The sequence below is a fragment of the Gekko japonicus genome, unplaced genomic scaffold (assembly GCF_001447785.1).
Source record: "Gekko japonicus isolate JY-2015 unplaced genomic scaffold, Gekko_japonicus_V1.1 scaffold258, whole genome shotgun sequence".
In the NCBI taxonomy this organism is placed as follows: domain Eukaryota; kingdom Metazoa; phylum Chordata; class Lepidosauria; order Squamata; family Gekkonidae; genus Gekko; species Gekko japonicus.
In genome coordinates this window covers 1,333,401-1,350,927 of record NW_015164190.1, presented here as the reverse complement: position 1 = coordinate 1,350,927, position 17,527 = coordinate 1,333,401, and the positions used below count along the sequence as shown (strand labels likewise).

The 17,527-nt window shown below is 44.9% G+C and overlaps 1 protein-coding gene across 1 annotated transcript in view; it reads left to right on the top strand.

Moving 5' to 3' along the window:
- Positions 1-17,053, top strand: part of LOC107107905 (translation initiation factor eIF-2B subunit gamma-like) — a gene marked incomplete at its 5' end in the record, with an annotated part of 71,646 nt that extends 54,593 nt beyond the window's left edge. The window contains 2 exons of the mRNA XM_015408269.1: positions 6,815-6,918; positions 16,874-17,053. Coding sequence (XP_015263755.1) covers positions 6,815-6,918; positions 16,874-16,926 — 157 coding nt within the window. The remainder of the gene's footprint in view (positions 1-6,814; positions 6,919-16,873) is intronic.
- Positions 17,054-17,527: the final 474 nt, after the last annotated feature.

Sequence of the window (17,527 nt, the reverse complement as noted above, 5' to 3'; positions counted from 1 at the left end):
GGGCTGTCTATACAGCCTTCCCCCATTAACATCTCAATAAGAGGCCTTGCCAAGGCAACCTGAGCTAGATGACTCCATCATGTATAACCCTGCAGCTTTCCCGTGTTAGAGGGGGAGGCAGTTGGGCAAGGAGAGGCTTGCCTGTTCAAAATGTCCCCCTTTTCATAGTATAGGCCTGCTCCTCTCTGAACCCTATGATGTCTTAGAGAGGGAGTTAAATTCTTTTTAACAAGAGGATTGTCAACTCAGCTTTGACTGCAGAAGCTCTGTTTCTGATTGTGTGACTGAGATGGGAGTCGGTCTCCTTAGCAACCCAGGGCATTATGATTGTATTCCTGCAAATTTTCATTAAGTCCAGTCAGGGTCTCTCTTGATGCTTGAATCCCTCTGTATGCCATTGGCTCAGCAGTGATGGGCTGCCTTGATTCCTTGACAGCAGTGGAATAATGACTGTGGCAACCAATAGGGGGAAGACTTTCCCAGGAGCTAAAGCTACCCTGTGTAAGCTTTAAGAATAGGTGGGACTTTAAGTGTGAAGTATCTAGAGTTCCCAAACATGTTTCCGTTGCAGTTTGGAGAAGTAGAATTTAAAACCTTTGGTTTTACTTGTTCAAATTATGCTGGCTAATTCTACAATCAGAAAGCACAAAATACCCTACATTTGCAAAAGGGGGAAAAAATCCAAATTTATCCTAGTTGCAAAATTTGGATTTTATGCCAAAAACTAGAATGAAGGAAAGAAATATAGTATTATGGCTCAGTGTAGAGAAAAGGCTGGGGTCCTTAGAAATCCCAGCAATTAGAAACCATGCATAACAAACCCTATTGGTTCTGGATTTATTTACTTTATTCATAGTCTGCCTTTCTCAGAGGGACTTAAGGTGGATTACACAAAGTAAATCAGTACAGTCAACAAAATGGGACATTCAATAACCGATGCATTAGGGTTTTAGAAGTCAGCAACCAACATAAAGAACTGAAGCATAGCGTAAGTATTAAAATGACACATTAAGTGGTACAAAAATTGCACAGTAGTATCCTACTTACAATAAGCTACAGTCCCTAATAATTTATCCAAATAAGTTTGTGAACCATTTTGTATAGACCAACCCTATTACCTGTGCAGAAAAACCCTCTTGAATAACTCGGTTTTGCATAGTTAGCAGAAAGCTGGGAGAGTGGGAGTTTTCCGGACCTTCTCAGGGAGGCTGTTCCATAAGGTGGGAGCCACAATGGTGAAAGCACATGTGTGAGCAGTTGTTGATTTTGCCCATTTGCTGGTTGACACCTGCAGAAGCCCCTGCTGACATGAGTGAAGTTGTCATGGCGGTGCATAGGGAAAGTCAAATAAGACAGGCCAGATCCATGAAGAGCCTTGTATATGATATCCAGTGCCTTAAACTGAGTCTGGTAATGAATGGGCACTCAACAGAGCATGTGCAGAATGAGAGTAATATGCATGCTTCCATCCAGGTCCTTATAATAGCCGAGCTGCAGCATTCTGGACCAGTTGAAGTTTCTGAGTTGATTTTGAGGGGAGGCCAATGTACAATGTGTTACAGTAGTCTAGCACCAATGTTACTGTGGTGTGGGTCCAAGTAGCCTGGTCAGCCATATCAAGGTAAGGGGCCATTTTTCGGGTTAGGCTTAGTGGGTAGAAAGACTTTTTTTTTGCAGCTGCATTAACTTGCTTCTCCAGTATAATGCTGAGGCTTTTAACTGAATCAGCAACTGTTGGTTGAACTCCATCAAAAGCGGGAAGAACAGTGTCCTTCAACACCTCTGCCTTCCCAGCCAGCATTACCTCTGTCTTTTCAGGGTTTAGTTTCAATTTGTTTACTTTTAACTAGTTAACCACAGCAGCCAGTTAATGATTCAGGACCTTCAGACTGAAAAGCATGGGGTATAGAATTGCACCCTGTGGAAGCCAACAAGATAGATCCCACACTGATGACAACTGGTTTCCAATAGCAACCATTGAATCCAATCCATGAGGAATGATTTCAATCAGCAACACACATCCCCTGATACCTACTTCTGTCTCCAGGCACCCCAACAAGATGGCATGATCTACTGTATCAAAGGCTGCTGATAAATCCAATAAGAGCAACAGAGAGGCTTGGCCTATGTCTACCCTCAGATGGAGGTCATCAACTAAAGCAAGGAGAGCTATCTCTGTCCCATATGGCCCAGCCTGAAGCCAGACGGAAAAGGGTCTAGCAAATGAGTTATCCAAGAAGATCTGGAGTTGGTGCACTGCAGCTCTTTCAAAAACTTTGCCCAGAAAAGGTAGATTAGAGATTGGGTGATAATTGGCCAGATCATTTTTCTGTTGGGATTTTTTTTTTTAAGTAGGGGACGGATAACCACCTCTTTGAGTGGCCGAGGGAAGGTGCCCTGAGTTAGTGACTGATCTATAATAGATACTAAGGGTTTGCTGATACTAAAGCTTACTAAGGGTTACATGATTTTAGCAGCCAGGATGGGCAAGGATCCAAGGTACAAATAGTGCTTTCACAGAGCCCAGGATCTTGTCCACTTCCATCACGGAAACTGGGTCAAATGATCCATAAATCGTCCAGGAGGTGTATTAGGCCTTTCTTCAATTGACATCCAGATCAGAGCGTATTCTTGGTACTTTATCAGCAAAAAAACCTTGGCTTAAACCTGGTAGCGTACCACAGATAAGGTAGTAGTATTCTTAAAAGTATGTTAAGAAGGAAGTATAGATTGCTTTTCTATTGGTTTAGAGTTAGTGCAGTGTGAAGTAAGCATGCATTGATTAGTTATACATTACTGCCTTCTTCTGATGTAAAACTTGCTATAAGTACCAAAGATGAACAATGGAACAGTGTCAGTATTAGGGGTGTGCATTCGGCTAAATCCGAGCTGAAAAAATATGTTGTGGGTCAGCCAGGGCTCAGCGATAGTGAGGACTCCTCAGGAGAAGAGAAACCCCATGTAGCCAGCCTTGAGTTAACAGAAGCTGACCAGCAGGAAAATGAGCTGCAGGCTTGTCAGGATTCACAGCCAACAGCTGGTGCAGAGCCACTGACACCCTCCAGTCCTGATTCAGCAGGTGAACCTCAGTTGCCCGTTCCCAGCCCACTGGTATTACACACACCCTTAGAGCTCTGCAGACAGAGGCTGAGAACAGAGCTACAGACAAGATGTCAAAGTGCATGCCTCCTGGCCTGATGCCAGCTGCTTGCTGGTAACAAAAATGAGTAGTTGCAGGATTGTTTCTGAGTAGTTGGCTCCAAGCATGACTCTTAGGCATGGGGCTATAAAAACCAGCCCAGAGACGCTGTTAGATGCTGACACAACTATGATAATGCTAAGCCACCAACTCTGCCTTGCCTGACTTCTGGACCCCTGACCTTGGACTGAATGACTCTGCCTTGCCTGACTTCTGGACCCTTGACCCTGGACTGAACAATCGTACCTTGCCTGACTTCTGGTGCCTGCCTGCAAGCCAATAAAAAATATCCAAGAAATATCTTATCAGTCTTTTCTGGATATTCTTTCAGCCGGATATAGATTTGGCTATTTTTTGGCTCTCCGAAATGACCAAACCCCAAAAATCCCAAAAATATTTGGAATTTTTCAGGACCGCTGGATAGTCAAAGTTGAAGAGTGTTTTAAAGGATTGTAGTCCCTTTAAATGCCTTCTGGGTGAACTCGCCCAGAATCCCTTTGAACACCTTTTTTGGTGTTCAATGGAGGATGGGGACATCTTCTTCAGGGGGCTGTAGAATTGGACCCCCTAGTCTAATCTTTTTGGGGGGGAAAATTGGGGGGTGTAGGAGAGGCACCAGCAGCTATGCTGCAAATTTGGTGCATCTACCTCAAAAAACAGCCCCCCCCAGCCCCAGATACCCCCAGATTGATTCTTTATTATACCCTATGGGGACCATTGACTATAATGGTCCCCATATAGGGTATAATGGAGCCAAAAAAATCAGGATTTCTGGGAATTCAAATTCCATTCCATTTCCCGCCCACCCAGTGGTTCGAAAGCATAAGCGTAAAGCATACTCGCTAGTAGATAAACTAGGTGGCAGGGGGCACCCTCCTCTGCGCAGGGGTGTGCAGCAGACAGCTAAAGCGGCAACGGCGATGGCAGAAACAGCGACGGCGGGGCGATCCAGGATGGAGGCAGAGCTATGGAGACGCGGCGGCGTGAGGCGCGGCGGAGCCATCAGGACGGGAGCTGAGGCTGCGACCGGCACGTGGCCGCGCTCTAGGAGGAGAACCACCGGGGAAGCCACTGAACTAAGACCAGCTCCATGGCACCAGGAAGAAGAACGGCGGAAAATATCAACAGCCGAAGCCCGCCGGAATAAGAAGCCGAATAACAACAAGAACCCGTTCTGCTGCCTGGGTGCTGGTAGGCAATCACTTCCCCTGTTAATGTGGCCCTAGATAGGTACTATAAATAATATGTAAACCGCTCAGAAACCCTTCGAGGTTCGAGCGGTATATAAGCCGAAAGTTAAATAAATAAATACCAGTATTGGGATTCGGGAATATCAGAAAATACTGATATTTTTCGGGTTGAATATACCCAACCCCCAAAAATACTGTTTGTTTGTTTTTTGCACACCCCTAGTCAATATCTTGAACTTTCTTCAGAATAAATATTTTCCTTCGTTGTGGTCAATCAATAAAGAAAGGAGTTAGCAGTGACTTGGACCCAGTTAAAATTTGTAATTTCCCATCATAGCAGAGCTAATTGCCTGTTCCTGGTATGTTAGAGGCTCAGATTTAGGCATCAGCAAATGTTGAGGTACAGTGAACAATTGGAATGGGTGTGAATAGCTGATGCTATAATAGTAGAGAAACAACCTTTCTTTGCTGCCATTACTGCTGCTTTGTAGTATTATCTGTCAGATTCAGCACAGTTTCTCCACCAGCACCATTCTACGTGTCTCTCAAACCTTTTCAGATCACCCAGCTCTGTGGTATACCAGGGGGCTGGGTTTCATCCCATGGGTAGGAGAGGTCACCAAGGGGCAACCTTGGTGACCGTTTCAAGGAACTTCACATTTCATGTTTCCACTCTGGCCTCAACAGAATACATGTTTGGAAGACTAACATCCCCCAAAGCATTATGGAATCCAGTAGGATTTATGAGCCTCCATGGGCAGACCATTTTAACTGGGTGCCTTCTCATGCAAAATGTTGGAGCCACATTCACTTGGCTTTAGGCAGGCAGTAGTTGTTAAACCATAGTTCAGGATGAATATCCAGCCCTGAAACCAAACCTTTAATCAAAGACTCAATGAAAAGGTAAAGTCCAGGGTGTGACCTCTTTCATGTGTTGGGCCAGTCATGCTTTGGCAGAGATCCAAGGCAGTCAAGGAAGCTATAAATTCCTGGCCCAGTCCTCGTGAGGTGTTGTCAGCATGAATGTTGAAGTCCTCTAGAACATAAGTCTAGGAGTCTCCAGCACCACATCCGACAGTACCTCTGCCAACTCAGAGGGGGGGGGCCCACTGGGGAACCAGTAGACAAGCAGAATGCCTAATCTAGCCTTAGTTTCTAATGTAAGGAGTATACAGTGAATGCCAGTGATACTTTGCACTAAAAGTCTGAGGAAGTTGAAAGTTTCACAGAGATTATAGCCATGCCTCCTCCCATGGCCAGTATGCAGGGCTAGTGGAAGGCCATGTAACCAGGGTGTGTTAGTAGGGACAGAGATGCCATGTCATTTCCTTGCAACCACAGTTCTGTTACCCAAGCCAAGTTAATTTCTTCTTCCTGCAACATCCCATAGAGGTGAGCAGTTTGTGCTTCACTGATCTGGTATTGCACAATATTAGTATAGACATGAGTGCTTCGTCAACTCTGCAGATGCAAGGCAGTGAGCATCCTTGCTAAAAATAGGCTATGTGGTTTCTTAATTACTATACCCACTTATTTTCTGTTTCCATCAGTGTTAGAAACACTGAAGTTGTTATTATTATCATACTGCATCCATAAGTAGCTAGATACCTGAGATTTAATTTTCTTTTTCCAACACTAGCTCGTACACAATGAAAGTTTCCATTACTGGACTGTTGTATGTGTGAAAGGACAGTTTAATGTCAGTGAACATTTCCAGTATGTGGGAGATTGATCCCTGCTGTGTCTAATGGTGGATTCTCAAGGGACAGATAGGAAAAGATGCACTGCAGCACATGTGTGTGATTTTGACAGGCCAGGCACTAAAAATGGGGGTTATTTCTTTATCCCCAACCACATTGAAAATTAAAATTATCCTTTGCAAAGAGTTTGAGAAAGGTAAGCTACCCTTCTCCATATAGGCTATGTCCTCGTTATTCTAGAAAGTAGTGTGAACAAGGTTGCACCAATTGGGAATCTATGAACCAGAGAGCATTCCAGGCTTTATTACCATGGCTTTTGTTGGTTTAACATCACAGGGTATTTGTATGTGCATGAATACAAAGTCAGGGGCAATATTTATCCTAATACAAAGGGGGGGGCTGTGCAAGGCTGTAGGGCTGCAAATAGAAAAGTATCCTGGATGTGAAAGGTGTCCCTTTGTGTGCATCCTTTGTGACATCTGGCAGTAGAACTGTCATAGCAACTAAGCACCAAGGCTGGGAAAAGAGAAGGCTGGAATCTAGAGTAAAACGGGTTTTATATCATAGGTCCTTCCCATACACAAACACACATAGTTCAACCCATATCCACAAATTATCCCCTGATGTCCTTGGCTGTTATGGTACTGGTTGGTTTGAGTAGCTGCTACTGTGCTTGATCTGATTTCCAGCTGCATTTTAAATTCCCATTTATGTTTATATTACAGGTGTAGTCTACAGAATTGTGTCATATGCCAAAATGCAGTGATAGAGAAAGGAGCTGACATCAAAGACTGTCTGATTGGAAACAGCCAGCACCTGGAACCCAAATGTAAGCAAAATGAATGGTCTTTTTACTCAACTGGTGGTAGTCAAAAGGCTTGGTATTCCTAACCCATTATCTCCTCCAGAATTTTTTTTATCCTTTCTCAACTGTATCAGTATGCAAGTGAACTAGAGAGAGTATATGGATTTAATTGGCCAGAGTGGTTGTAAATATAACTTCATGAAATAAGAGTGGTATACAGATGAATCCTTCTCTAAGTAAAGACAGCAGCAAAGCTTTTCATTTAGCAGATACAAGGAGCTGTCAGTTAACTGTGGCTATCATCACATGCCCCAAACCATCACTGGTCAAGCCAGAGCAAATATGATTGGTGGAATGCATATTGATCAGACATGCAGCATAGCAGTGGGTGTGGTGAGTCATTTAGAAGAAGAAGAAGAAGACGATATTGGATTTATACGCCGCCCTTCACTTGGAGTCTCAGAGCGGCTTACAAACTCCTTTCCCTTCCCCTCTCCACAACAGACACCCTGTGAGGTGGGTGGGGCTGAGAGAACTCTGGCACAAACTGCTCTTTTCCAAGGACAGCTGTGCCAGAGCTTGTGACTGACCCCAGGTCACACCAGCAGCTGTAAGTGGAAGAGTGGGGAATCAAACCCGGTTCTCCCAGATTAGAGTCCGCGCACTTCACCACTACACCAAACTGGTGTAGAATGTCAGTCTACATACCCACCACCTGATCCCTGTCATGTTGTACTGTCATGTTTCTGTTTTTACATTTTTGTATTGTTCTTTGCCCAAGGATCAGAGTGTGGCATGCATGCCCACCCTTCTTTATTGCCACAACAACCCAGTGAAGTTGGTTAGGCTATAGATACCGACCTATTCCCCCAGTGAGCTTCATGGCTTGAGTGGGGATTTGAACCGGGATCTCCTTGCTCCTAGAATGATACTGGGATCATCACACCACACTGGCTCTTTAGAGCCGTGATACCCTGAAACGGCACCAGTCTGGGACTGATTTCAGCTGTTTGAAAGTATCTGCTGCCATACAGGCACATGTGTGTGTATATCACAAGCTTGTCTTCTGGACACAAGCAGCTTGAAAATTACACAGTGCAGCCTCTGAGATCTTTGAAAGTGTTGCCAGTAGAGACTACAGGGGGCAACATGCTGCTTTCTGCCTGAATCCAGGAGACATGCCGTGATGTCAAGGTGAAGCAGCACCGAGGTATGAAATAAAAACCAGCCCCATCAGCCTCATTTGGAGCATGAGGGCTGGGCTCTAGAAAGAAATTTATACTACAGGTCTGGCAACTGCTTAAACAGAACGGATGAACCCAATCTTGACAGTGGACAGGCTGGCTAACAATTTGCTCTCAACCCAGGTCTTGACAATTAATATCTGTTAAGGGGAATTTGGTGATTTGTTGTTTTGCATGTGGAGCTGTTATAAAAGTATTGTATTAAGTTGTTTGTTTTGTGGTGGGAATGGATGCCTTGTGCTCTTTTTTCTTTTCTTTCAAGCAGTGTGGTTTTTAGGTTTTACCTGCATACAATGGAAAGGCTGGCTGGCTTTATATACACAGTTTATACCTCTAGTTGCAGAAGTGTTTATAGTATATTTTGTCTTTTAGTTTGGGCATAAATCAATTTAGTAAGTCATGATAGTGACTGTACAGGCTCTCTGGTTGCCAGTATTTCTTCATTATTTCATTCATATTTTTGTCCTACCATACCCCCCCAAATTTGGGTTGGGTAACATTTTAAAGCAATGAGTAATCAGTCTTCTAAAATCCACCATTAGAAAAATCCCATGCTCATCCCTGGCTACAGCATGTGGTGGGGAGCCCAGAATGAAGAAGAGCCCCCAAGAATATATATATATATCTCTCTTTCTGTTCTTTAACTACTCACATTTTAATATTCCTATACTCACTTCACTCAGATGAGAAGGGATCTCAAGAGCAATCTAATTTTACCAAGTCTGCTCACACTGACCAGTACCCAAACAGACATTAAAGGACCTGTACATGACGGAGTGAGCTCCCGTCTCTAGTTCCAGCTCCTGCCAACCTAGCAGTCCGAAAGCAAGAAATTGCATAAATAGGTACCACTTCGGTGGGAAGGTAACAGCGTTCCGTGCGCCTCGGTGTTTAGTCATGCCAGCCACATGACCACGGAAACGTCTTCGGACAGCGCTGGCTCTTCGGCTTCGAAACGGAGATGAGCACCACAACCCTAGAGTCCGACTCGACTGGCATGGGAACCTTTACCTTTACCTTTTACTTAAACTTAATATGATACTGCTAATGTTTTACTTAAACTTAACATGATACTGCTAATGTACCATGTCCTGCAGATGAGCTAAATAGCTTCCACAAGCTGTTCCTGTGATTCTTCATAGTCTCCTGTTGCTTAACCATACAGTGTTTCTGCAAATTCATCTCATTCTAACTTTTTCACATTACAAATTCTCATTCAGATTCATTCTAAACCTTCCAGTTCTTTTTGATGGTGCTGCAACACTTTGAGAGGTTTGTCTTGGTTCTGGTTACTTTGAGCTAGGGATTTGGATGAACTTTTCATTTGCTAATAGTCTTAGACTAGGGTTGCCAGTCTCCAGGTGGGGCCTGGAGATCTCCCGCTTTTACAACTGATCTCCAGCTGGCAGAGATCAGCTCCCCTGGAGAAAATGGCTGCGTTGAAGGATGGACTCAATGGCATTGTACCATGCTGAGGCCCCTCCCCTCCCCAAATCCCACCCTCTCCCAGATCCACCCTCAAAGTCTCCAGGTATTTTCCAACCTAGACCTGGCAACCCTATCTTAGACACTAAGGAACTAGGACTTTTGAAGAAAAACCAGCTATAGCTTCCCATTGCCCATTTTGGGCCCCGGTCACACGGCAAAGTTGCCGTGGGAGAGGCACGGATGGTGGGCAGATTATCCTGGCGAGATCACACCCCAACATCTGGGAAGTGGAGCACACCCGTGGCTTACTGCCGAAAATGCGCATTAAAAAACGAGTACATCCAAAGTACTAGTAAACATTTGCCACGGGCTGCCTCCAGACTCCCGTGGTGTGATTGCGCCGGCGCACGGCATTCCCCTCCGGTCCCTTGTTTACCCGCCGGCGCCGAGGGAAGGACCCGTGGTGTGCCGCTGGCATGTCTGATCGCGTAATCGCGGATCAAACTGCGCCGGGGCAAGTAGCCACGCCTCCCCCCCCCGCGATATCCGGCCCATGTGACCGGGGCCTATGTAACCCACCTAGCTGATTTGCCATAACCCAAAGTTGGCAGGATGTTGTGGTCCAATTTTACTTTCTTGGAGGAAGCCAGAGGCTTTAATCCAAAGGTCTCTTAGCTCTTCTGCGCTAATGATCATATTTTTGTAGAGAGGTCAAGAGACCAGATTTTGAATACAGAGATCTGTCCTGGGCTAGAATTTACCACAACAGCAAATGGTTTTCTGTAGCCTGAGGTTCTTTGTAAACCGCAAATATGAGTCAGAGAACCTGTTGTTAATTGTCCACATCATCCCATGATATTTGTATAACAGCAACTATGCATCTGGAAGATTGTAGGAAATTTAACGCTTAGGAGCTGGCAAGAGGGGCTTTGTACATGCAGCCCCAGTAGTGGCATTTGCACCTGCATGGCTCTCTAGCAATGTAAGGAAAACTCACTCTACAAGAGGTTGCATCATCATCCCCCCCCCCATTTTTGGTATTTGTGTGTGTGCATGTGTACGTGGAAGTCGTGGTGACCTCTGGTGACTCCTGCTGGGGCACGGAGGACATTCAGAGAAGTGGTTTGATAGCCTGCCTCTGGCCTCCCAGCCCTGGTGTTCTCTGGAGGTCTCCCATCCAAATATTTGCCAGGATCGGCCTTGCTTAACTTCTGAGATCTGATGAGATCGGGCTTGCCTGAGCTATCCAGGCCAGGGCAAGTTTGCATTCTCATTAATCTCCTAGTCTGATTTCCTCCTTCAACCTGAGAAGTGGGCCGAGGAGTCCTTAAAATGTGCCTGACACAGATGAGAATGTTAATAGAGCACTTCCTCCAGTGCTTGAAGTAAATTCTCAAAGACAGACAGACATATGTTATGGATGAAAAAAGTTGTAAACAGAAAGTTCAAAAGGCCATGGAATACAAGAATTCCAGATTGTGACATATGTCATTCAAGTGGTCTTTGTGCAAGTCTCAGAAAAAACAGTCAAACATCTTAATGAATCCTCATTCTGCAGTTTTACACTGCATTCTCCCTTTGAAGTTCATTAGTTGAAAAGTAAGTCCACAGCAGTGTGTCCTGAAAAACTGAAATGTTTTCTCAGTTTTCTGAATATTACCTTTTAATATCAGATTTGTTTCCATTTATTCTTTTGCATAAAAACTGACCTGTTTGTCTTACGTAGAGAGCAGAAGGGGCAATGTAGACAGACAAGCAAATGAATGAGCCCTGATGGTACAGCTGATGGTACTGACCTCTAACATTTCCCCTGAGTGGATACGGACATCCGTCATGTCATCAGGGGTTCACTTATTTGTTCATCCTCCTGTTTTGAATCTGCACTGATTTTTGATAAGACATCTGTGATAGCCAGGGGTGCTTTTTACCAACTTATTTTGTTGCCTGGACTCTTGCCCTTCTTAAACAGAGGAGACTTTGCTTGTACATAGGAGATCCAAGTCAAACTTTCTGGACTTGACTACTGTAATGATCTGACATCACCGTTACAGAACACAGAGGACTGCTGGGTGAAGGGGAAAGAAAGACAAGTTCTCTTTCACCAGCATGTTCCACTGGTGATGCATAGGATAATCCAGCCTTAAAACAAGTAAGAGTCAACACTAAAACCACAGATAATAGAACTCAAAAGTGGAGGCATCACGCCTATTGGTTAAAAGCATAGGTGAACAAAACTAGCACCTAAAAAGAGGCCAGGCAAACTTGACTGGGGAGGAGTATCACAGCTGGGGTGCCGCCACAGAGAAGATACTCTCTCCCTTAGCTACCCACCTAACACCTGAAGGTGGAGGCACTTGTGGAAGGGCCTCTGATGCAGATCCCATCCTAAAGCAGGTTCAGATGGGAGCAAATGGTCCTTGATACACCAATTCCAAAACATTTACAGCTCTGTAGGATGATGCCAACACTTCGAACTGTGCCCAGAAATGAACTAGAAGCCAGTTAAGGTCTTTCAAATAGAGGGGAAATGTGTTCCCAATGGTTATTATTTTACTTAACATATAACCTGCCTTTCTCCCTAAGGGTGACCCAAAGTGGCTTTACATCATGCTCCTCACCACCATTTTTATCATCACAACAATATCCTGCGTAGGAGGTTAGGCTGAGAGTATGTGACTGGCCTGCCACCACCCAGCAAGCTTCCATGACAGAGTGGGGATTCTAACCTCCTAAGGTCCAGGTTCAGCACTCTAACCACTACACCACACTGGCTCTCCAGCAGTGTAGCCATTTGCTTCTGAATCAGGAGTAATTTCTGAAGCATCTTCAAAGGTAGCCCTGTGTATATCCTGTTACAGGAATCAAGCCTGGATGCCACCTGAATGTGGATAACCATAGCAAGACTATTTCTGTCCTCTAGGGGCCACCACTGAGGGACTGGCCATAGCTTATCACAGTTATTTGTGCCATGAATGCTACCTGAGCTGGATCCTTAAGGGAGAAGGAACTGTGCCCTTGCTGCTTAAGGGAGAAGGAAACCCATCCAGAGTGAGGGAGACTCCATCATCTTGATATAATCACTTACCAACAGCCCTTCTGTCTGAAACTGAAGTTCAGTTCAGGTATTAGCCTTCATCCAAGCTTTCCAACAGATTAAGAGTGCAATCAGTGAAGTGTGGTGTTTCCCACTCCAGAATGATGCCATTTTTTATGATATCAGATGTCCCTAAGAGACCCAAGACAGTCCACAGGGTCACACTTCCCAGTCTCTCTCATGGTACTGATTATCCATTAATCGGTGCATTTTTCAAAGCTGGAAATCCCACCCTTCCCTCCTTTGCATGCCCCTAGATTTCATCTGCCAGCTCTGCCTCCTTTAGTATAAGTGATTGGGAAGCCAGCAGTCCTTCTCCAGGATTATGGGCATAGTTTCTGCGTTGTTCTCCTCCTCTCCAGTAAGTGCAACCTATGGCCTTTAGTCAGATTACATCTGGGGTTTGAGCTTATGTTTTGCCACAATCAGATTAATAGATATTTCAGGGCCTAGCTACACTTTTACAAAGTCCTTGCATCCTGTTCATGTCCACTGCAAGGACTTTCAAGGGACATGTGGTTTTTTGAGTTCTGTGCTCGGAACTCAGTTCCCAGGCACACAGAGAGAGGAGTGCTGCTCACAAGAAGTGGGGACTTAAGTCTTCCCATCTGACACACACACCCCAAATGCTATTTTCCCAAGCTGAAATGGCCCTGGGGAGTCATTGTTTGGTTCATTGGCAGAGGTTATATGTACTGATACATACATGTAAATTTCCCCAGTGAGTGACTCCCCAGGGCTTTTTCATGTCCGGAAAAAGGTATGAGGGGAGGAGCATAAAGTCCCTCTCCATGTATACTGCAGTCCTGTTTTGAACAGGATCTGTACATGCCTAGGAATTGAATTCCAAGCACGGAACTTGCGCCACAGGTCTGATTGAAAGTCTTCATCGTGGACTCAGACGAGACATGAGGACTTCATAGCATGTAGTTAGTCCCTCAGTTTCAACATATCTTTGGAAACTAACTTCTGGCCATGCCTTTGTTACCCATATGGGCGGCCTCCTTTTAATTGGGGGAGTTAGCTAAGGAGACAGAGCTTGCAAGAGGGGGTAACAAGCAAGATCTCCACCAGCGTTTATGGGGATTTTCCCCTTGAGAACTCTTGAAATAAACCAGTCCAAATTAAATGGAAAGGATTTTATCTTAAGAGAATGAAAAAGCAAATCATACACAAGAGCACACAAGGGAACTCACATACAAGGCTAACAAAGATAAAACAGAGTAGCAGGGATATAGATTGGGGGTGGGTGATATTTACCTAGCTAGAGGGACGAAGTCCCCAGAAGAGCAAGGACAAAGCAATCTGCGTTTTGGGCTTGAGGTCTGGATCCAGGAGAACACACACACAACCGAGGCTCGGAAAAGCCCAGTTATAGGGAAAATTCTCCCTAGGGCAGGATGATGTGGGTGCTCCCAAAACAATACTCCTGATGCGTTCGTCCTGAGATGAACAATGTTTTGGGCGAAGCCCTGGTTGCTTCATCTGGGGCAAACTATGGTGGCTTATAGTTGTGTGTTTAATGCAAAGTGCTGCTTGATGACCTATCCATTGTACTGGCTGGGAAAGCTGTCAGTGTTAAGCATTGCTATTGAAAGGTAGGAGTGGGAAGGGGAAACTGAGGTCCCCATAGTTGATAGGATATGGTCCGAAGTTAATTTGGGTTGAGGCAACCTATTCTGGGAATCCCATTGTTCCAAGTAATGCATACCATTTAGAGTGGGGAGGAAGGTCGCAGTGGGGTCAGACACCTTGACATTACACCTTCCAGAATCTGCGCCCAGACATGTCTGTCTCTCTGGCCTGTTAAACTGGCATCCATTTTTGTGTGTTTTTCGGCCAGACTGCATGGCATGTATGACTCTGGGATGTTATTAAACAAAGGGTGTTCGCATGCAAACTACCCCTCAATAAGAGGAGGGGTCTGCCCACTAACACCTTCACTACCTTGCTGTAGGATAAAATATTGCTCTTTTCCCCAGGCTCCAAGTTTTGTGCAAGAAGACTTAGTAACCAGATACAATGTAATCATGGCTTGGCAAAGCATTCTTCTGCATAGAGATACCTTCCTTGATCTTAGGCCACAACAAAATGGTTGTCCTCTAGCAGGAGGCTAAAGATTATTGTTTTAGTGGAGATATTTTGTTAGTGGATACTTTGGCTTGTTACCAGGCTTGTGAATGAAAGAAATATGGCTTGTTTTAATAGGTCTATTAAGCAACTCTTTCCCCTGAGAATATTCCAGGGCCCTCAACCAACACCCAAAGGTTGCTTTTGCCAGCTCATGAAGCCTCAAATCTAAGTGGAGAATTGCATTCTGTGAGCTGCAGTTGCTCCCGAGAGTTGGGTTCTGAGAGCTGTACCATACAGTCCTGTAAACAGTGTGAGGCCTTTGTGGCTCTACCACAACTGTAACTGTCTAAATAAAGCCTGAGAGGAATAGAGCAAGTATTCACTAGAAGACCCCACTCACCCTACCAGCATAAACAAGCCAGCCTCACCACCTGTTTCTCCTCTCTATCACCACATGGCTCTTCCAGAGCTATCCTGCTTCCTGACCTCTTGCTGCAGCTGCTCCCTGTGTCCTGAAACCTTGGTGGGTATCCCCTTCATTCCAGCTCACATCCACTAGGCCAGTTTGGGAGAGAAGAGTTGCTCTGTCTCTCCTAGGGAAGCACCAGCTGGAGCCACCCACAGTGTGTTTTTGTGTATGCATTTCTTGCAGTCTCGTTTCCACCCTCCCCTTCCTTGTTCCCTATTTAAAATATTGTTATTATTATTATTATTTAAACGATCTCTGGCTTTTAAAGAGTGGAAATACACAGCAGAGTCTTTCATCACTGGTATATAATAGAGCAGTAATTCTGTGCCAGGGACTGTTTTCTATTTTATTTTAAAGGGTTTATAAAACAGTGTATGTAATTGAGTGAGTAAACTGAACCTTTTCTGGACACCCTTAGGGCTGAAACTTCGTGGTGGTCCTGGGGTTTGGCCGTAACCCCTTCTCTCCCTGCCTTCCTCCTCCTCCTCATTCCCAACTCAGCCTTGCCGCCACCACTAGCGATCTGTCTGAGGCTAACTGAGCAAACAACAAGGAGATACTTTCATATCCCTCCCAAAGGCAGGGCTCTCAAAGAGGGAGACTGCCAGCAAACATCTGCTGTCAGGTGGAGGAAAATACTTTGCCATTAATGCTCATGCCATGGTGGAGGTTTTTTTTTGCTGCAGCAGAGTCATTTCTGTGACTGTGTTTATTCAAGTTACAGTTTATTTGTCACCGAAGCTCAGCAGCCTGCTAGGTCCCAAGATTTCTGCCGAGCTCTCTCAGCCTGTGTTTTCCAAGGAGCTTGATTGTTGCAGCATTCATCAGTTCCCACCAGAAATTCCTGTGTAACAAGTCACACCATTCTCCAAGCCATTCAGGTTGGAGCACCCAGAACAAATGGGCCAGGCACTGCTCCCTCACCAAGTGCTAATCAAAAATTTTGATGTGGGCTCTGGATCTGCTTGGCACAGATGCTCACAGTCAGAAACAATTGTGCCAAGTGGAGTCCAAATTCTGGGACCCTTTTGAAAAGTACCTTCTTTAATCCCTCTCTTTTCTTTGTGGCTTGAATGCATCTGTAACCCTGCCAATGGCAAATAAAAGACAGCCTGGTAAGACATTTCTGGGGAGATGGAGAATTTGCAAAAGCCTATCTGGATACTGAAAAAGGGGTAAAGCCAGCTGAAAAGAACTGCCTCTCGACCTGGGACTGAAGTCTCCTAGATAGCCCTTTATTTCTGGTAAATCTGAGCATAGTTCAGTAGAGGGCTAACACAGAAGAGGTTTCAGCTCCTTGCCAAGAGGGAGTTGAGGAGGGGGAGGCAGACTAAGCTGTACTCTCATTTCCACAGCACTACCTTCCTTTGGTCCTGTGTGGTTCCAAGGTAGTGCCCATATATGCACCTGTCAGCCACAGCTGCTGGTTCCTCTCTGCCTTTGTTGTTTAGTGGCAGTGACACATGCTTGTAAACAGTCATGTTAGAGTCACCTTCTCCTGTTTGATCAATTGTCTCTGGTGGAATAAACAGGTTTGTTGTAACACAGCAATCTATTTCTACACACACACACACACACACACACACACACACACATCATGTCCTATCCTACATTTAATTTGAAAAGGCATTGGTTGTAACTTATAGATCGTGTTCCCTTTCTCTCTTGCAGCTAAACACATTAATGAAATTATTATGGGTACCGAACAGCTGATGGAAATCTGAGTTTGGTGGACTTGGGGGTTGATATTCTTGCCACGTGAGGCAGCAGCACAAGTAGATATTCTGCTTCACGAGGAGCTCTGTCCTGGCAGCCTTCACACCGGCACCCTTTCCTGCTTCAGTTTTCCATTTACACCTTAATAAAGAAATGTTTACAGAGATGTCTTTCTGTCTTTTCTGTTTGGCTCTTCTTGGATTCCTCCCCTCATTGACATGCGTGCAGCTTTGCAGAGGGTGATATTGGTTCCTGCAAATCCAGTGAATGCACTGCGTTGCCAGCCAAACAGCAGGGACCACACAGATTGTGTTCAGTCAAAAGAACAGCTTAGCCGATCTCACTGTGATGCAAGTGCCAGCTTTCTAGTTCCATTACTGTCGAAAAGTACAAGATACTACAAGATAGTTCAGACTAAGGCTAACTACAAGATATTACAAAACTATCACATAACAGGTGAATGAAAGGTTGAAATGGCAGGGTTAGTTCAAGGCGGTCCATATTTTAAAAATAACCAAAATTCACTTTTATTCTGAATTAGCTGCTCTTCTCACACAAAAAGGGTATCACCTAATCTGTGTCTGTAGTCTCTGAAAACATCAGCACAAT